At 41.9% G+C, this 21,301-nt stretch overlaps 1 protein-coding gene across 1 annotated transcript in view; it reads left to right on the top strand.

Moving 5' to 3' along the window:
• LOC124712349 (prion-like-(Q/N-rich) domain-bearing protein 25) overlaps positions 1–21,301 on the top strand; it is a 98,706-nt gene that overhangs the window by 60,844 nt on the left and 16,561 nt on the right. Inside the window, exons 4-5 of the mRNA XM_047242647.1 lie at positions 247–387; positions 19,622–19,741. Coding sequence (XP_047098603.1) covers positions 247–387; positions 19,622–19,741 — 261 coding nt within the window. The remainder of the gene's footprint in view (positions 1–246; positions 388–19,621; positions 19,742–21,301) is intronic.

Raw genomic sequence — 21,301 nt, 5'->3', positions numbered from 1 at the left:
TTCCGTCTTCACAGTTTATCTGCAAATCTCTGCTTACATCTCCCTAAAACTTTTCTACCAGTGGTGCTATAATTTAGTGATAACTTGTGAAACTTTTTATTAAGCATGTGTAAAGTACGCAACTTATACCTAATTGGACATTCGGTTGGTTCTGCTTGCAACTGTTATTGTATTTTCTGCTTTGAATGTTTAAAGTACTTGACTTTCGCCTTAACGCCTAATGTTCGGCCCTTGTGTCTTTTTCAGGGGCTGGCGAGTCCTGCCGTGTGAGTAACGACTGTCATATTGACAATCCAAACGTGATGCTGAGCTGCCTCTATCAGGTCTGTGTGTGTCCCCAGCAGTACAGACCTGTTAACAATGGCTCTGACTGTGTTCGCACATTGGGTTAGTTTATTGATAATTACGTTACTTAATTACGTAAAGCGCACAAAGAAAGTGGTTCCTTATTCTCTGTATAGGCTGGGTTTGTTTTCAAGACCTTACATTTCAGAAGCAAATGTCAACAAAATTTACAATGCTTAAATATATACAGGGTGTTTCATAATTAATAGCTGCCGCGCGGAGTGGCCGCGCGGTTTGAGGCGCCGTGTCACGAATTGCGCAGCCCCTCCCGCCGGAGGTTCGAGTCCTCCCTCGGGCATGGGTGTGTGTTTCGTTCTTAACATAAGTTAGTTTAAGTAGTGTGTAAGTCTAGGGACCGATGACCTAAGCAGTTTGGTCCTTTAGGTACTCACACAAACATTTAATTAATAGCGTAAACGCACACAGTTGAAAGTACATATACTAGAAGCAAAAAGTCTCAGTAAACATGGACTCTAAAACGTATATCTGACGACCTATGGACAATTCATCTTTTGATACTGTGAAATAAGTCTCTTCTATTGCAACCCCTGTGCTGTTCATATTTTGGGAACAGGTAGTATAGAGCAAAAGAAAAAAAGAAAACAAATCCAGTAAAATTGGCTCTAAAGTGCATACTTCAAAAGCTACCAGCACTTCTTCATCTTCGACACTCTGAAACAAATCTCTTCTATTGCAAGCTCTTTACTTTTGATATTTTTGGAACAGATAGAATGGACCGGGCTCTAAAGTGCATACCTTAAGAGGTATGAGCACTTGTTCAGCAGAAGAGATGCACTTCACAATAGCGAAGATGACGAAATTCTCGTAGCTCTGAAGGCAAGCACTTTAGGGACTATGTTTGCTGAGACTTTTTGCCTTGAGTATTGCGTACTTTCATCTATATGCTTTTTCATAATTGATTATAGTCTAACCGTCCTTTTTAGACTTCCGTGCCTCAATCCGTAAAAACGAAATCCTTATAGGTCACTTTGTTGTCTGCCTGTTTCTTTGTCTGCCCTACTGTTAAAAATTCTTTTTATCAGGAACGGGTAAACATATCAAGCTAAAATTTATGTCACATACTCAATTCTATGATCGCTCGGCAATAAAATATTAAAGCTTCTAGGTCAATGCAACAAAAAGCTACAACCATTTTTGTCACATATTTTAATACTCACCAACTCACACATCAAAACCCGTAGGGTGCTTCCCGTTGGCCTGGAACCATGAAATTTGTCTAAAAGGAAGATTCCACAGTGAAACCAAAGGAAAAAAATCTGAAGACCGTAAATCTGTAATTATATCACATGAAAAAAATTGTTTTTCATCTCTTGTGTGAGTGTCTGTATCTCATATGAGTATCTTTTAAGACCCCTTTTACTCGCCCATTTGATAAGACCCGTTTATCTCAGGAATGTTTAGACATATGAAGCCGAAATTTATGCCACTATCTGAGGTCTATGGTCCCTTGGCGATATAGTAAATGTCAGTGCAATCAAAATGTACAGCCATTTATGTCTCGCAAACTCACTCATCAAAACCTATAGGTTCCGTTAATCTATAATGATGAAATTTCGAAAGAAGTAAGATTTCACAGTATAAGTAAAGAAAAAATCCGAAAATAGTTAATCTGTAATTATGTCACAAGAATAAAATTTTTCTCCTGTCATTTGTAATCCGACGGCAACCTCAATTTAAAATAATCGATAGTTCTGCATTCAGGCAAACTGGGTCGCAATGGTAAAAGTCAAACATCAGGCAAGGAATGACTGTGTTGCTGAAATGACACGCTCCGGAATTTATTCATCGTCAGATATCCAGGAGCGATTACTGCGTTTCAAGTTACATGTGATACAAACATCAGCAGACAGAACCAGTCAGCCTGAATGGAGAACTATCGATTATTATAATAATGGTCGCCTCTTTTCTCCATGACTTCATGTCACATTAATGTTATTGAACTTAAAATATTCTCGAAAATCTTGGAATCGCTGGGACTGATATCTTGCCAGGATCAGTGTCGACGACAAGCAAAAATGGTGGAGATCCTCGATTCCCAGACTGGATGGAGTGGCCACATACATAATTAAATTTGTACGGAACAATCAGTGCGCGTGTCCTACTCACAACTCGGCGTTTTTTTGTCTTCCTCTCAGCCGACGAGTAAAAGGTCTGACGTTTGTCAGCTACGCGACAAACCTCGCCTACTGGAGAGTTCTCTTTCCAGTGGCATTCTACACTAATTCGATAGATGATTAATGGTTATCTGCCCCTGTTCTTCACAAGCACTGTGTGGCCAGTGCACCACACGAATGTTTGACTGCCACAGAAACTCAGAAATGAGAGATACTAACGCAAGGACTCGTACTATTGAAAAACAAATCTACTTAAAGTGGTCAAGGCAACAGGCCCTGCTGTAGTTCCAGTTACGCATTAAACTGGATCCGCTATGGAATTTGGCATTTTTCTACCTCATATTCATCGAGAATCTGTTGAACAGTGAACGACAATGCGTAACTGGAGAAAAGCGCAGTCACTCCTTTTTTCAAAAAGGGTGATAGATCGGATTCTCAGAATTAGAGCCAAATATCGCTTACGTACATCTGTTGGTGGATCCCAGAGCTCAAATACGGTATGCGTAATGTAACCACACCCCATGTTCGATATCAAAGTGAAGTAATCATTTACAGACGGCAGGTGGCAGCACTGGCAGTGGAGAGTACATAAAGCGTGTTGAAAGGGGGGGGGGGGGGATGTGGAAAGCAGTGGAGTCGTTGTCGTAATGCGGAAACGGAACAATTTATCTGATGTCCAAAAGGCATTGGCTTTCGGCAGAAGCGTGGAAGAATTTCCGAAACGACTAGCTTCGTAAACCGTAAACTGTTCGCTGGCCGCCATGGTTAAAGCACAAAATAGCAAAATTGTTCTATTCAAAACTGACGCCGCACTGCGGGCCATATTTGACAGGCGTGAACCACGGTTGCGGAGATATGTACAGTCGAATAGACATACAGCCGTTGAGTAACTGACCACCCAGATGAACCAATGGGCTATCATCAGTGTCTCCTCAAGTCTCCTCAACGACCGTTCAGCGAATGTTGCTATGTACAGATGTTTGCGGCAGGAGCCTGATTCATGGAGACACGCAGGTTCGAATCTTGCCTTGGGCATGGATGTGTGTGATGTCCTTAGGTTAGTTAGGTTTAATTAGTTCTAAGGCTGGAATTTGCGCGCCGCTACCGCAAATGGACGTCCATAGAGAGGCAACAGGTAGCCTTTTCAAATGAATCATGTTTCATACCACATCCGACAGATGGTCGTTGGCGTGTTGGCGTGGAACGTCTGAAAGCAAAGGGTACAGAACCGACGGGGAAGCGTTAGGGTCGGGGGAATGTTTTCATGCCGTTTTTGGGTGATCTCATCATTCTGGAAAGCACAGTGGATCAACAAAAGAATGTATCTATCCTTCGGGGCGATATGGTCTCCTACATGTAATTTGTTTCTCCTTAGTACGATTGCATCTACCAGAAGGACAATGCAACGTGTCACAAAACGCCCAGTGTACATATAGGATGAGTTTAACGGGGATGAGTACTGTATGGGATGAGTTTAACGTACTCCCTTGGCCACCAAACTTCCCGAATTTAAGCCCAATCGAAGATCTACAGGCCCTCCTCGACCGGGCTGTTGGCGCAATGGATGTTCAACCGAGAAATCTAGCACAGCTGAGCACGGCACTGGAGTACACGTTGCTCCACATCCCAGTCGGTACCTTCCAGGAATTCATTGATTACTTCCTGCTCGTCTCGCAGAGATTCACGCTGCAAAAGGTGGACATTCAGGTTTTTGAATTTACAATGAAATGAATACCCATAGCTGCATACAGGCGTTGATATAAGTCAACGGGGGCAGTTGAAAATATGTGCCCCGACCGGGACTCGAATCTGGGATCTCCTGCTTATATGGCAGACCTCTATCCGTTTTTTTTCTTTTTTCTTTTTTCTATTATGTTCGATATTGTTCGTTGCGTTTGGTCTGGGCGGACGTCACATGACATCAGTTCATGTTGATCCTTCATTCCTTTACTCAATTTTTTTTTTTTTTATTACAGAGGACAATCACCCCTCTGACCGAACACGCTGAGCTACCGTGCCGGTTCCATCTGAGCCACCGAGGACACAGAAGATATTGCGACTGCAGGGACTTATCTCTGGCACGCCTCCCGTGAGGTCCACATTCCCAACTTATTGTAAAAAAAAAAAAAAAAAAAAAAATGGTTCAAATGGCTCTGAGCACTATGGGACTTAACTTCTGAGGTCATCAGTCCCCTAGAACTTAGAACTAATTAAACCTAACTAACCTAAGGATATCACACACATCCATGCCCAAGGCAGGATTCGAACCTGCGACCGCTCGGTTCCAGACTGTAGCGCCTAGAACCGCACGGCCACCCCGGCCGGCAACTTATTGTCCCTCACTATATTCATAGTGCCCCTGCCCATTATACTCATTACTCGTGGCTTTACCGCCTATGTCCGTAAGAGTTCGCGCACTGATGGTTAAATGGCCGGTGAGCCTTAACTATATTTAGATGGTATCTGTTCTTTCGGACATGTCCGAAAGAACAGATACCATCTTCATATATATTAAGTTTTTTGACAGGCGGTCACATTAATGTGACTGGACAGTGCATTATGACCTTTCTAGAGGAATCCAACAACCTCTACAAGAATCAGCACAATTTGAGGAAAAAGTCACTCGTCAGAAGCCCAGGAAGCTTCATTCATTCACGACATGGTGCTATCAACATGTGTAGGTGGACAGGTAGATTACGTCTTCCTAGATTTCCACAAGGCCTTAGCCACTGCGCAACATTTTCAGCTACCAACAAACGTATGATCGTACGGAGTATCACTGCAAATATGTAATTAGCCGCCGGCCGGAGTGGCCTAGCGGTTCTAGGCGCTACAGTCCGGAGCCGCGCGACCGCTACGGTCGCAGGTTCGAATCCTGCCTCGAGCATGGACGTGTGTGATGTCCTTAGGTTAGTTAGGTTTAAGTAGTTCTAAGTTCTAGGGGACTGATGACCATAGCAGTAAGTCCCATAGTGCTCAGAGCCATTTTTTTTGTAATCAGCCCGATGAATGTTTGTCTAATAGCACGCAGTACACTATATTGAACGGCGAATATTAAACATAAAATAGCGGGAGCATCGGTTATGCATCGAGGAAGTTCAGTAGAACTTCTGATGTTCTCAGTATACGTAAACGATTTCTCACTTAGGATCCACTGCAGTATGTGGCTGTGTCGACGACACTGTTGTACACAGTAAAGTATTGTTGTTTGGCGATCGTAAGGAATTACAGAAAGACTTACACAAAATTTCACTTTGGTTGTGGCCGCTCTCATTAAATGTGAATAAGCGTAAGATCATGCATATAACACAGCGAAACCGACAGTTCCCAATTTTAAAATATGTGGTCGACGTATTGAGCACGTCGCGCCATTTCGTAAGAATATAGGTGTAATACTAAGCAGCAGTACGAAACAAGACAATCAAATAAAAATCGATGTTAGGAAAGACTGATGAAAGACAGACTTGTTGCAAGAGTTCTGGAAAACCATAGTACACCTCTAAATGAAATTGCGTGCATGCGCCACGGCCACAGTCCGGTGGCAGTGAGGCTGCTGCGCAGTTCGCCAACAGCAAGAAAAAAAAATTCGAATGGCAGTGTCGTTTGGGAGACCCCAAGGAAGGGACAGGTTCTGCTGCCTTGCTGATGTGCGAGAATCGTGTCTTAACAGTTGGGGGTAAGATAGCGGCGGCGGGTAGACACGTTTTAGCCGCTGCTGACGCGAGGACACACTGGAAAAAGAACTGTTCGCTCTCGGCCACCCAGGGGCTTACAGCGGAGGAGAAGTTGGGTGAGGGGTGAGGGCAGGGGGAGGGGGCAACACAGCAGAAACAGCCGTGCCCGCCCTCAAGAGAAAATTCCCTAGGGAAAGCGCTGCGCCATTCTGCGCCTCAAGGCTACGACTACTACTCTCATTACTAACCTCGTGCAAACACGTGTGCTCCAGCTCGTGCATTATGTCGAGACTTTTTAACATTCAAACTCCTTCAGACATGTTGTCAATGAATATTTTGTCCATAAAGGGCGTTGTCCTCGATGGTGAGTGTTCATCGGAGGTGAGGGTATCATCTGGAGTGCCCCAGGGAAGTGTGGTAGGTCCGCTGTTGTTTTCTATCTACATAAATGATCTTTTGGATAGGGTGGATAGCAATGTGCGGCTGTTTGCTGATGATGCTGTGGTGTACTGGAAGGTGTCGTCGTTGAGTGACTGTAGGAGGATACAAGATGACTTGGATAGGATTTGTGATTGGTGTAAAGAATGGCAGCTAACTCTAAATATAGATAAATGTAAATTAATGCAGATGAATAGGAAAAAGAATCCTGTAATGTCTGAATAATCCATTGAGAGTGTAGCGTTTAACACAGTCACGTCGATTAAATATTTGGGCGTAACACTGCAGAGAGATATGAAGTGGGAGAAGCATGTAATGACAGTTGTGGGGAAGGCGGATAGTCGTCTTCGGTTCATTGGTAGAATTTTGGGAAGATGTGGTTCATCTGTAAAGGAGACCGCTTATAAAACACTAATACAACCTATTCTTGAGTACTGCTCGAGCGTTTGGGATCCCTATCAGGTGAGATTGAGGGAGGACATGATGATATGATTAGATTAGATTCGATTAGATTAATACTTGTTCCACAGATCATGAATACTACATTTCGTAATGATATAGAATGTGTCATTTTAATGAAAGATTTCTTTACATACCGTGATTCAGTTTCTTTGCAACAATTTTTTACTCTCTCTCTCTCTCTCTCTCTCTCTCTCTCACACACACACACACACACACACACACACACACACACACACTCAGTCTTTTTTTTTTTATTTGTTTGTTGTGCTCGACTATTGGCGAGGCACGAAAACGTTCGTCAATGATTTTCTTAGTTGTGAGTACACTTACGAAAGATATATAAAAAGAACTATGAGAGTTACTGATTTATGAAGCTTAGTTTGCAGTCAGTTCTGAGCATTATTAGTAACTACGCTCCAGTCCATAAAGCCAGTTACAGAATGTGAATCAGACGGATTACGTATTCCAGGCCGTAGCAGCTGCGTCTTTGAGACGCCAGCTATGGTCACTTCCCAGCCCGCTGTAGGATCACATCGGTTCGTCTTCTTCCTGCTGGTAATGTAACTGAGATTTGGCAACAAGGCAAGGTATATTTGGCAACTCTGTGATCGACGAGTTACTTCCTGGTGTGCACGTAATTAAGCCTCAAAGATCACTTGATTTTTCCTGTCATTTCCATTGAGTAATCTCAGTTATTATTAACGCTTGAGCTGTACCAAAAGATTGTAAATTTACGGTTTTCAGCCCAGGAAAGTCGTTGCACGTGAAAATCGCATCTAATCTCGTCCTTTTTAAATTGCGGTTTACGAGTTCTAGCCACTACTAGTCTCGTAGGAGGAGACCTAAACGTGCTAACCTCAGAGAAAGCGTCTGTTATGGTTTGCAGTTCCAGTCTTTCTGACTGTAACGTTTTTATCCCTTCTGTGAGAGAGCTACAAGCAGTCAGATCACACATCGATAAGGGAATCGCAAGACAATACTTTCGGCTCATAGTGCAATGGTGAAAAACTTACAATGCTGCACAACAGGTAACGCCTCTTTCCGCTGCTGACAAACAAATTTTGGGTTTCTAGGAATACATAACTTTATTTATGAAATGCCACATTTGCATACTACTTGAGTATGACACAGCATACCAATCAAACACAGACCCAATCGAAATCTAAGTGATTAGTATTTTACTAATTCGTGCCAATAGAGGCACGCTTGTGTACAGATACTCAGTTTTATTGAAACAGACTTTCGTCGTAAGGTTATCGTGGGTAGTTTTATTTTATTTCTTATGATACAGTGCACAATTTTCGTACGGGTTCTTTTAGTGTTGTTAAAACATTAGTTAACATGGGAGAGAAATTAATCATCAACGATATATGCGAATTCTCTGATGTTATCTATAACAGTCTAACAATGCACATGCAGTTTATTGATTACATGCATGTAGAAAACTTGTTCTGAGTTAAAGCTGTCAAACAAGGTTTTATGAAGAATAAAATGCCACTGCCACACGACAGCTAATGTAGAAAATACTTTTCTGACGTATTTTGGCACGATGCGCTATTCCTATACATAATACAAAAGTTTCGAGATGCATCTGCAGCCTGGCCATCTATTAAACCTGAAAAGAACAAAATGTCGCAGAAGTTAGCCCTTTTTCCACTTGCGACTATTTTGGGTTGAGAAGTGAAGGGAATTATATTCAAAGTTCCATTAGATCGATAACTTCAGCAGACATCAATATGGCGTTTTAAAAAATGTAGCAGTTAATGACCCACACTCGCGACGTCTTATCAATAGCGCGCGACGCTTACCGCGACGCTACAACACCTCCATAACTCAACAAGAATTCCTCCAGAACTTGCGCATTGCACAGTGCTGTGAGATAATGCATATGGCCGGATCTAGACTTCTGAGAGACTGACAGTTACAGCTTTTCCTTTGCACTGCACGACGTTGTTAACAAACAAATAGCGCAATAGAGTAGCGCAAGTCGAAAGGAACACTTCCTGTTTAAATTTCTGCATCCTACACTGTTGGCAGTTCTGTGTAGGTGTCAGTTACGTGATTTTATTTCGGTGATTACAAAAGAGTCGAATGTATGCACTGGGTAGCCGAGGCAGCTAGTTCATGGTGATTCGGTCAACCAAGTAAATGAATGTACTGAACATGCTGCAAACCACTACAGGGAGTCTGTGTGTCAGAATTCTCATCCAGTGAGGCGCAACATTGTTATGATAGAATAATGATTGAATGCGAAGGGAATTTGGTGGTCTCTTGGGTTGATGCTAGCTTCATATACCTATGGTCTGGGTTCGATTCCAACTTCTACAAATTATTTTTGATAAGGAGAGAAAGATTCTGTTCTCTTCTGGCTACGCCAAGTGAAGCAGGTATAATGGCATTGTGGTCTGAAATTAATGTTAAACATGATATTCCTTCTCTACCAAGTAGACGTTAGGTTGAACCACAATCAAGTCAAGAGTCGCGGCACGTAGAAACTCTATCAGCAGTAACCGTTCTTATACTAGTTATTTATTTCTAGTGACGAAAGAAACGCAACGTAGGGTCACAGGACACTTATTCCATCTTTTATTTGAGCTTCTGTATGTCGCTAAAATTGGTTCTGATCTGGGAATGCAACTCAGACCGCCCTTAACGCGGAATTTGATCCTTTTGTGACAATACAGCTCGACTGTAATTTGTTGTTTGTTCAAAACTGCAGATTCCTCAACACCTCCACATATTGCGCGTGAAAGGGTTCGAATCCTGGCCCGGCACTAAAGCTTTCATTATGTATTATGAAGCTCTAGCATGAGAACACCTATCTGCTGGTGGGTAATAATTTTGGTTTGTAATGTATTTTCATTCGTTGTCAACACTAACGGTATATCTCATTTTTGAGTCCCAGTGAGACACAGAACTGTTTGCGAAATCATTGTAAATTCAAGGATGTTATGCCGAGCTGCTGGTGGAGAAAAATTCGGCAGCTGACGTCTCTTTGTGTGCAGTCAACAACGATATGTGTGAGGCTCGATTCCCAGTCAGCACTGAACTCATCGTCATATTATTTCTAGTTCAAACATGCTCACATGTCGCTGCTGGTGTAACAAACCCATTTTTAACGTTCGTTTTCTCTAGAATATAACAGCGATAGGTGCCAGGTTGGAGTCCTGGGAAAGAAAAAATTAATGTTTCGCCTCATCATTTCAGTTAAAACATCTAGCTACTGCCGAGAAAATCCGATATGTCACAGTTGATTGTGCTTCGATGACAATCCAATTAGGTTCTGAGTTCGAATCCCCGTCCAACACAAAGCTTTACCTCACGGCATTTCAAGTAAGTTACTTGTGAAGAAGCAATATTTAACATCTCTCGTAGTTCGTTTAACAAGGACAATAGATGCCGGGTAGGAATTGGTGTCCGTTAACTGTGTTTACGTTATGTAATTTAAAGTTGATATTTGCTAACTAATACTGTCTAAAATCGATGTATATCACTCTCTGTATGCCTAGTCAGGAATGACTGTTAGTTTCCGTCAGTCACGAAGTCTTTGCTTAGTCTGCATGACCTGGGTTTGAATCCATATGCAGAACGAGACGGTTCGTCGTATCATTTGAAGTTCATACATATTCTCAACTAGCTGCTAGTGAATAACTCAAATTTTTATTGTCATTTTGTGTTAAATAATAAGTACGGTATGTTATTTTGAAGAGGAAATCATGAATACGACGAACTTACTACGTGCATTGCCTATCTGACGTAATAATGAGAGTGGTAACATTTCGTGTATGTCATTTATTGTAATAACTGTGAACTACAAGCCTGAAGAACCGTCTTATCTGTGATAAGATGTTCCCTGATATTTGTAGTACCTTGGTATTACTTGAGTTATTGCGATGCAGGGCAGTGTTTTCTAGTGGTGACTTGTTGGAACCATTTTCAATAGTCAAACGACTGTATCGAGGGGCGATTAGAGGACCTGTTAGACAGCTGCGCTGTGTGGGTTGCATTCGAATCAGGCGAAATGCAATTCAGGTCGTTCGGATACTTTTGAGCACGACTGTACATGTACACACAAAAGATGATTACAACTTCAGAAAAATCGGAAGACTTAGTCAAGAGATAGAGCTCCACAAATTGAACAAGTCTACACCGCATTGGTCCAGCCCTAGCCCGTATGCAAGCAGTTATTCGGGTTGGCGCTGGTTGACAGCGTTGTTGAATGTACTCCCTTGGAATATCGTGCCAGTCCTGTGCAATTGGCGCATTACATTGTGAAAATCTTTAGCTGGTTGGAGGACCCTGCCTATAATGCCCCAAATTTCTCAATTGGGGTGAGATTCGGCCTCGTTGCTGACAAACGTAGGGTTCCACAAGCACGAAGGCAAGCAGTAGGAGCTCTCGTCTTGTGCAGGCGGGCATTATGTTGCTAAAATATAAGGCCAGGATGGTTTGCCTTGAAGGGCAACTAAACTGGGCGCAGAGTATCGTCGACGTACAGCTGTGCTGTAAGGGTGTCGCGGATGACGTCTAAAGGGGTCCTGCTTGAAGTGAAATGGCACTTCTGACCTTCAATCGGGTGTACGGCGGGTGACAGTCAGCCTGGTATCCCAAGTGGAGTAGAATTGTCTTCATTGATGAGTCCTGCTTGAAACTGAGGCCCGATGCATAGCAGAAACGTGTATGAAGACCCACGTTGGGATACCATCCTGACTGTCGGCCGCCATACGGCCCTACAATCGTGAGTGCCATTTCATTCCATAGCAGGATCTCATTGGTTGTCATCTGCGGCATCCTTGCGGAACAGCGGTACGTCGACGATAATCTGCACCATATTTTATTGCAGTTCGTGGCACGTCATCCTGAGTTTACATTTCAGCGCATGGCGAGAACCTATACTGCTTGTCTGCCTTGGCCAGCAAGATCACCAGATCTCCCCCCAGTTGAGAACGTTCAGTGTATTATGGACACGGTCCTCCAACCAGCTTGGGGTTTTGACAATCTAATGCGCCAGTCGGACAGAATTTGGCACGATATCCCTCAGGAGGAGATCCAACAACTCTACCAATCAATAAACTCTCCGTCCGAACAGGTCTTGGAAGGCCCAACCGTACCGACCGGCCGCCGTGTCATCCTCAGCCCGCATGCGTCACTAGATGCGGAAATGACCTGCATGTGGTCAGCACACCGCTCTCCCGGCCGTATGTCAGTTTACGAGACCGGAGCCTCAATCAAGTAGCTCCTCAGTTTGCCTCACAAGGGCTAAGTGCACCCCGCTTGACAACAGCGCTCGGCAGACCGGATCGTCACCCATCCAAATGCTAGCCCACCACGACAGGCTTAACTTCGGTGATCTTACGGGAACCTGTGTTACAACTACGGCAAGACCGTTAGTCTACCAATCAATTCCAGCCAAATAAATGTTTGCGTAAGAGCCAGAAGTGGACCAGAGCGTTACTGACCAGCTCAATTTTTGAAGCTCATTCTCTTGAATAAATCATCCAATTTTCGTTAAAATGGTATGCAAATGTTTGTCTATACACGTACATGACATCTACTGATTTCAGTGCCATTCAGATAATTCCTTCGTTGTGCACCATTCTTTATTCTTAGAGTATACATGTATATATAAAACCATTTTATATAATAATTATATTTCCATATTATGTTGAAGCTCATCCTTGTTTTCAAATACACGATGATATGTAATATAATCTGGCAGAATTTTAAAAAAACTCGGCATACTTTCAGTAGCACTAAAAATTATAAATGCCTAATTGTTTCCTGGAAATGGTAAGGCAAAACTGTATACAAGCAGTGTTCAAAATGTTCAAATGTGTGTGAGATCTTATGGAACTTAACTGCTAACGTCATCAGTCCCTAAGCTTACACACTACTTAACCTAAATTATCCCAAGGACAAACACACACACCCATAAAAGAATTGTTAGCTCAATGTTTTGTACGGGAGCCATTATGCGATTACCAGTTCGTGGATACAACTGTCTTTACTCCCAGTGTTAAATGACTAATTTTCAAATTTTGTAAAGATTTCTAAATCTACATGTTCCATTTATTCTTGATTTAGAACTAGTTACCGATTTCTGCAGCAGTGGCCGGCCGAATTAGTGAAGCAATTGAGACACTATACTCATATTCCGATAGATGTTGTTTTAAATCCTTCTCCAACCTTCCATATTTTGGTTTTCAATGCGTCCCGGCTTCGTTTGACACGAATGTCAGGACGCTTTCCTAGAAATGTCCTCCGTGGCTTCTTAGCCCACATACTTGTCGGGCCGTGCTGCTGCTGCTGACTAGGCGTCGCCTAGCCTTTTATAGTCTCTTCACTCCTATACGATTGCATTGTTGATGCAATGCTTTGCCGGCAAATGTGCTGCTCGCGCGCGCCGTCCTGGTACAAAGTGACAGGTGAGCAACGGACACGATTTGGGGTCGACGTCACGTTACGGAAGATATTTTCCCATGAGATTTACGTGGAAGCAGTGACATTAACTATCAGAGTAAAGAAACGTCGTCCCACTTCAATGACTCTCGGAGAGGACGGTTGTTCGTTACGTGGAACAGGGGGTGACGCCATCCTCCATAACGAACTGATGTTAATTTGCACTCGTCGAGCTTATCCAAGCTGGAAGATTATGTTCTTTTGATTATTATTGTTTGCTATTCTGGTAACAGATAAAGCGTGTTTTTTTTTTTTTTTTTTTTTTTTTTTTTTTTTTTTTTTTTTTTTTTTTACAAGCGATTGTCTGCGAATAAAATGCAATATCTGGCAGAGAAATACTGCTTAGCCTTTACACTGACAACGAAACAGTCTCTTCTGCACGTAAACAACACCATAAACAGACATCCTGAAAAGTATTTTCGTGAATATTGTCTCAAATAGTAAAACAATAATAGCAACGAAAAGATGGGAGGAGAGTGGGCCTTACTTTATTAATATTATTTCGGAATTAGAAACACACCAAGAGGCAAAGGATCAGACAAAAGTGAAATGTGCTACGTAACGTGTTCCCTAAGTACTTTTACAAATTAAATATGGGCGTTTTGTTCTCTTGAAAAGTTTGCACTACACATACCTGCTTTTTATTCCCAGCAGTGTGTTGAATTTGCCGCACCCCATGTGTGAAGAAAGCTTATTGTATTGTTTTGATGCTTTAAAAACACATGTCGTTGTTGCGTCTTATCTGTGTATGGTAAGGAGGGTCCACATTCACTGTTGAGTAGCACAGTGCGAAGTGAGGCGACGGTGAAGGTCTGCGTGGTGTGACGTTCCACTGGCGTCCGCTGTTATTCTTCCTATTGTGTCGGGTGACGACTACTACTGTGATCTCAGTTCGTGCAGTATTCTGCTGGCAGGGGGGCCACTGCGCTGGACTCGCCAGTTGCCAATCGTGACGCGCTCCAGAGCTTCATTTGTCGTTTGTTGGTTGTTGCTTCACCAGAAGAAACACGCCTTTGAGATGTCGCTCAAAATTACCTGTTAAAATCGAAAAACTTACTGCATCTCCTTCAAACATTCAAAGCAATCCTCTTGCACATACACGCAACGTTTTCCTGGCTTTGATGTGTCAGGTACATGATTACGTTATTCATATTTACTTGGTCCGTTTGTGATATGAGAAGAATAACGATTAACATAAAAGGTCACATTTATCTAATGAATGATTTTAGGCGATAGTAGTTCGAAATACTAATTTACCTATCACAGGTATTCTAGTCCGCAAGTCCGTTTGCAGGAACATCTAAAGGCACACGCAGATAAATGGAAATGATTTAACGGATGGAAGAGGATTACGGCAACAGTTTGGCCTGAGCAACGAGACATACTAGTGACAATATATCAAAACCTCGTGAATGACCTGTCCCGTACATGAATAATCATCTCGTGCTAGAGAGAAAGCGAGGCACAAGATGCAAAAACAAAACCGTCGAAAATACTGTCAGATGGCAAACTGGCGAGTTGTGTCTAATGAACTAGGGAATAGGCAATAGTTTCTTGAGACTAGTATGATTAAAACACTTTCTGCAAGAAATCAAGAATTTTCTATTGCGTGTTTCACAAACATATAACATGTCCAAGAAACATGCGTCGCAATATCTCACTAAACTACCGCCAACATACGAGGTTTTCAATCCTCAAGTTGATATAATGGGCATATCAGGTATTTCATACAGTTTAGTGAGATGTGTTAGTGCCCGGTCTGAAGTTACTCAGCTGAAATTTACGCCACACGCCAGACAGCACTAAACACTCGTCCTCTATACCTGGAGAGAACTATGCCCGGCATAATGATTTAATAGAACGAGAACAGACAACAGCTGCTCTATTCGTACCTTCAATTGCAGGTCTAATCTCTACTCTCAGCTTCCTGCTCTCAGTAGAAACTGCTATGTGCAGTACATCCAAATCTTGTAAAACACTGCCAGCTATTTTCAAAAGACGTTATTAATTTCATGTAATTTAAATAAAACCGGAGTCCAATACGCACTTATTTTTATTAATAGGTCATCGGTTTGGACGCATCTGCCATCAACACTCCATTTTGGAACATACCACCCGGTTTAGGTGAGTTGTGCGTTAATACCCTGCTCAGTGTCAACGTTAAGCTACTGGATTTCTAAGAACAGGTCTGATGATGGTTAAGTGCATAAAAACTGGTAACATATTAATGGAAATGCGTCTTGGACTTATGGTACTATGACAAGATTAACTGAACTCTTACCCTACATACAGGCGAAGGGTCCATAAACACTTTCATTTACAATATTTGTTCTTCAGCGTCCTTCATGAATGATTACACTGTTTTTCGTGCAGGTGTGGAAGATGACGAGATAATACAGAATTATTGTTTAAATTCTGTGTGGTTATGCTAGTGACCAAAATTTAAAAATAAGAAATTTATCGTTTTCCAAATATCCCGCGAAGGAACCGAAGTCTACCTCCTGCATTATCTACGACTGAACCTTTGCGGTCATTCCATCTCATATCCCCACAAATTGTTAGACTAGGCGTTCGTATGACTTGACTGATGACATTATGACTCGCTGATTTTGTAGTCATAGTTTACGCTCTTATCGAAGTGCAAATTTTTGCATTTCTGAACATTTAAAGCCATCTGTCAATATTTCCATAATTTAAAAATCTTATCAAGACCTAATTGTATATTTACGAAGCGTTTTTTCAGGTGGTACTTCATTACAGAAAAAATGCAACATTCGTCAAGGGTCTGAGGTCTCTGTTAGTATTTTATGCTAGGTCATCAATATACAACACGAACAGCAAAGGTCCCAATATATTTCCCCGAAGAATGTCTGAAGTTACGTCTACATCTGTCGATGTTCTGCATCCAAAGTAATATAACCAAACCTACTGAGAAATCCTCAGTCCAGTCACAAATTTAATTCCATACCAAATGTGATTGTACTTACTTTAGAAATCTTTGATACCGGGACAAATTATTTTCGGAAGCCAAGAAATACTGCAACTGCCTGACTTCCATGATCCATGGCGTTCAGGATATCACCAATTAGATCAATGTTAACCTGAAGATCTCACTGTAAGGGACTAGCACAGACTACAGCTTATTGTCAGTGAGCATATTCACAAATCTTGAAATCATGTGCTATAAGTGGAGCTGGGATTTAGATAACGCTAGACACAAATAGATTAGCTGTAAACGAAAAAGAAGACAGGTGCTTGCTAGGAGGACGTGGTTTTAACTCCTGGTACTGGCAGGGATTTTTCGTTGGTTGGGACTGGAATGGGACGCAGTCAGTCTCTCAGTGCTAGGTCAGGAGCTACTTGAGTGAGAAACAGTGTTTACATGGTCAAGAATAGAGTTGTATAACTACCATAGGCTACCACATGATATCAAAAGTAAACAGAGACTACGGTAGTTTTTCTAGTAGCTTCAGTCAGTTAATGTTGTACTCGCATTACCTGCATGTTAGGTGTGTTGCATATATGTCAGGCTTACAGCATAACGCTCTCTTTCTTTACGTCTGTGATCAGTATTTTACTAAATTCCCCTAAAACAGGAAGCGTGAACCATCTAGAAACTGAGTGAGAATATCTAAAAGGCCAGGTAATCAACAGAAAATTTTTGTTCTACATAGCTATCCTCCTGTTTCTTACTTATTCATAGCAAAATTGAAACTGTCAATCTTTATATAATGTTTTACTCGAAAATGGTTGATTTGTAATGTGCAACAGAGGCATGTTGTGCTAAAAATAAAGGAAAACAATACAGAATAACCATATACCGCTAGAAAGAGCAATTTACTCAACAAAAAGGTGAAATAAAAACACCTGCAAAACAGCAATATATCAAACGTTGCTCCTATACTTCGTCGAACTTATATAAAACAAATTTATTTTATACATAAATAACTTTCGCATTTGTCAATATTAAGAAGAAATTCTTGCCTTTGAGCACGATGAAGAACGTTCTATTGAGTGCAAAATAATAACAGTAAAACACACACACACACACACACACACACATCCACGTTTCCGTAAGTGCCTGCAAAAATTTAACAGGACATGGAAGATGCTCCACTGAACAATTTGAGGCAGGGAACCTGGGGTCGGAGAAGCCAGCTAAAGGACAATAGGAATAAAATCACATTACTGCGTACTTCTTTATTTACATTAGTTACAGTTAACTGCAAATACCATCACTGACACAATGAACGTACCATTTGCGATGTATCTTGCAAAATGTGCTGAAACTGTCGGCCATCAATTTCAATGCGGCGAACAAGATTCTGACGCACGCTGACAAATATCCCTGGTGTGTTCAGAATCACATCACAGGCAGCTACAGCTCTGGCAACTAATTCCATCTCTGTATACACTGGGGTCTCATAGGTAAGTGACTTTAGATACCCCCATAGGAAATAATCAAGGAGATTCAGGTCAGGTGACCTCGCCTTTCAATTCAGCGACCAGGAAACACAGCACTGAGATGGTCGCGGACATCCACACTGAAGTTAAGGCGGTGCACCGTCCTGTTGTATCCACATCTCTCATGATCAGCCAAGGGTACGGTCTCCGGGAACTCTGGTATAGCACTTTGCACGAACCTTAAGTACAGGTGGCCATTCAGACGGCCAGGTAGAAGGTAACGCCCAGTGAGACTGTCTTCTACAACGCCGGCTCAGATATTCACAGCAAAACGTACTTGATGGTAAGACTTTAATACAGCGTAATGGTTTTCATCATCCCACACATGGCAGTTCCTCCTGTTCGAAACACCACGGTCGAATGAGGTCTCGTCAGTAAATTGCACGGTTTGGAGGAAATCTGGTCGATCAATCCATTGTTGCAGCAACCACTGACACAAGGCGACTGTTAATCCAAAGTCAGTGACAAGCATTGCATGCAGTCGTTGTGTGTGATGTGGGTGTAATTGTTGTTCGTGGAGCACTCGCCACACGCCAGTTTGTGCAACGCCCATTTCACGTGCAATACGACGAGTAATTGTAGCGGGCTCCGCTGCAACACGTTTCGGCACCTCCTCTTCAAAATCGGGTGTGCGAATGGCCCTCATGTTGCTAGGCCCCTCGTTTCTTCTTTCCAATGAACCAGTCTCCCGTATTCGTCCTTCGAGAGAAATAAACACTCGTCGTGACGGATGATGTCTATCAGGAAATCGTTCTCTTTACAGCCTTTCAGCAGCGAGAGCATTGCAACGTACTTCACCATACACAAGGCGCATGTCAGTAAGTCCCACGAAACTGTACCGGTAATGATCCATTGGATTTTACTGTACGTCTCTGAGTAGCACTCAGTAATGAATGCGTCTGTCGTTGATTCATAGCTTGTTCTGTCATGAGGCAATGTATATACGATACAACAAAGCCACCTTATGGATAAGTAATGTTAACAAAACATGCTTCATGACTTCCTAGTAACCAGGCTCGTCTTGCATGTTTCCTTGCAGGAAATAAAAAATGTACTGGAAAACAGCGGTAGACAAGTTTACTTTCATATCTCCTTAAGCTGGCTTCTCCGACCCCACGTTCCCTACCTCATATTGTTCAGTGGAGCATTTCTTACGTCGTGTTACATTTTTGCACGCTCTTACGGAAACATCCTTACAAAATGCAATTTATAAGCAATCTGTGAAAACATAAAATACGCACTGGAATAACACTGAATGATGTGCGGTCCTAAATATGTGCAATACAAACAAGCAAACAAACTAAAAAGAAACAAAATCATTTATGTTTCCTTCACTAGCAATGGTACCATTTACTACATCATTCATGCAGTGTTCCAAAACTACCCGACCGTATTTTCGGTATAGCACAACTCTGCACAGAAAAACCAAAATCCCTCCATTCCGCATCCTGATGTGACACCTTTGGCAGAGGATGACACGGCTGTAGGATGGTCCCAATTCGCCCACCTGGACCAGGCCGTGGAGCTTTGCTGTCCTATGTCTATAACATTAGATTGAAATGTGTATGTTCCTTATGGTGTATGTAACCATGCATGTTTGGTTATTTTAATTTGTTAATGAAATTACACTCTAAACTATTTCAGAACTTGGGCAGAATTGTGACACTGACGAAGAATGTATAACGGAAGGAGCCGTCTGCAAAGACGTATGCCACTGCACAGTACATCATGAAATTAGCCAAGACGGTCGCCACTGTCTCTTAGGTAGGTAAAAACAACAGTAATTCCTTGTTCCAGTTACGTGTTATACCTCATATCGCTAAATGCAAGTGGCAGCTCCTTACTGTAATTATGGACTAACATCGAATGACTGCCAGACAGTGCCCTACTTGTTATTTTTTAGTAAGTAACAAACGTTAATGATGAGAATTAAGTTAATTTGCCTTTTGTGTTGTTGATAAATTCGGATTTTGGAAATCAGAATATTCGACAAGGTACAATTGAACCGTTTGTTTGCCACACTAACCCTATAAAATGAAGCTGAGCAACTTAACTATGAGGGAAAGGGAACAGATATACAAGCAAGCTGACGTTTGGTAGTTTCCTAATGATGCGCCAAACTTCCGAGGATGACAGAGAAGCAAGAATGTAATAAAACACTGTAAGTGGTCTAGATCCAGTGAGAGGAACGATGACGCTCAAATCTTTTGCAGGATAGTTTTATCGATTTGAAGTATTGGTTGATAGAATACTTTCTATTCTAACCGTAGCTATGAAGGAAATTCGTGCTAGAGAAGGGCAAGCTGAATTTCGCCCAGTCCATGCTTATTGCGGACAGAAGCATTTCTGCCTCAAGGAAATTCATTGTATTCAGAAATAGAATATGCTCAAGAATATTACAGCAAACCGATGTGTAGGATATTGGTCTTTAATCTTGGGCGTTTGTTGTTTTACCTTTTTATAAACACGAGTCACCTGCCCTTTTTATAGTCGCTTGGGACTGCATACTTTACAAGCTAAGTAATGGGTGTCAGTTCCAAAGAGTACTCTCTGTAGAACCGTGTTGCATTTCAATCCAGGACTTGTACTTTTTTGTTTTTAAGTCTTTCAGTTGCCTCTCAACGCCAGGGGTGTCCATTTCTGTGACATCTTAAAGCCAATCTGTGCTACGGTTAAACGATGGTATGTCTGTACGGTTATCCTAGGTGAACGATTTTTTAAAAGAGAAATTTAAAACTTCAGCCTTCCTTTGATGTCCGTTATTCCGCTGTTCGACGAATGACTGGATATGAGCCTTGGACCCGCTATCGATATTTCGTAGAACCAGAATTTTTTATGGTTCTCAACAAGATGCTACGCTAACGTATAATGGTGGAAGTTTTACGCTTCGCGCATCGATTTTTCACAAATGCACGAATTTCTACTAACCTGTGGATGTCGACATTTCTGCGTTTTTTTGGAACTGTAAGTGCAACAATCTCTGGTGTCACACTATTTTCCGAATTTTTTTTACAAAACCACTATGTGTCTTATCCATCCTTAATCCACTTACTCGGCATATATTCTCCATAACGCGATTTACAACCATTTTAAACTTTGCCAATAAGACCTCTACATTACTCATCGCGGAACTAAATGATGTCCATTCATTGTCTAAGTACCATGCTAACAACTGCTTGTCTACTCTTTCCGGCATAAGAGCTCTCCTACCATTTTTGATGGATTTATCAACTTCAGTAACCAACGTGTTTACGATGACATCATGATCACTAATCCTTGTCTCTATACAAATACTATCGACATGGTCAAGTGCGTTTGCAGCTA

Source organism: Schistocerca piceifrons, chromosome 1 (genome assembly GCF_021461385.2).
Source record: "Schistocerca piceifrons isolate TAMUIC-IGC-003096 chromosome 1, iqSchPice1.1, whole genome shotgun sequence".
NCBI classification, from domain to species: Eukaryota; Metazoa; Arthropoda; class Insecta; order Orthoptera; family Acrididae; genus Schistocerca; species Schistocerca piceifrons.
The sequence above is the reverse complement of the archived record's forward strand: the minus strand, read 5'-3'. Positions and strand labels throughout refer to the sequence as shown.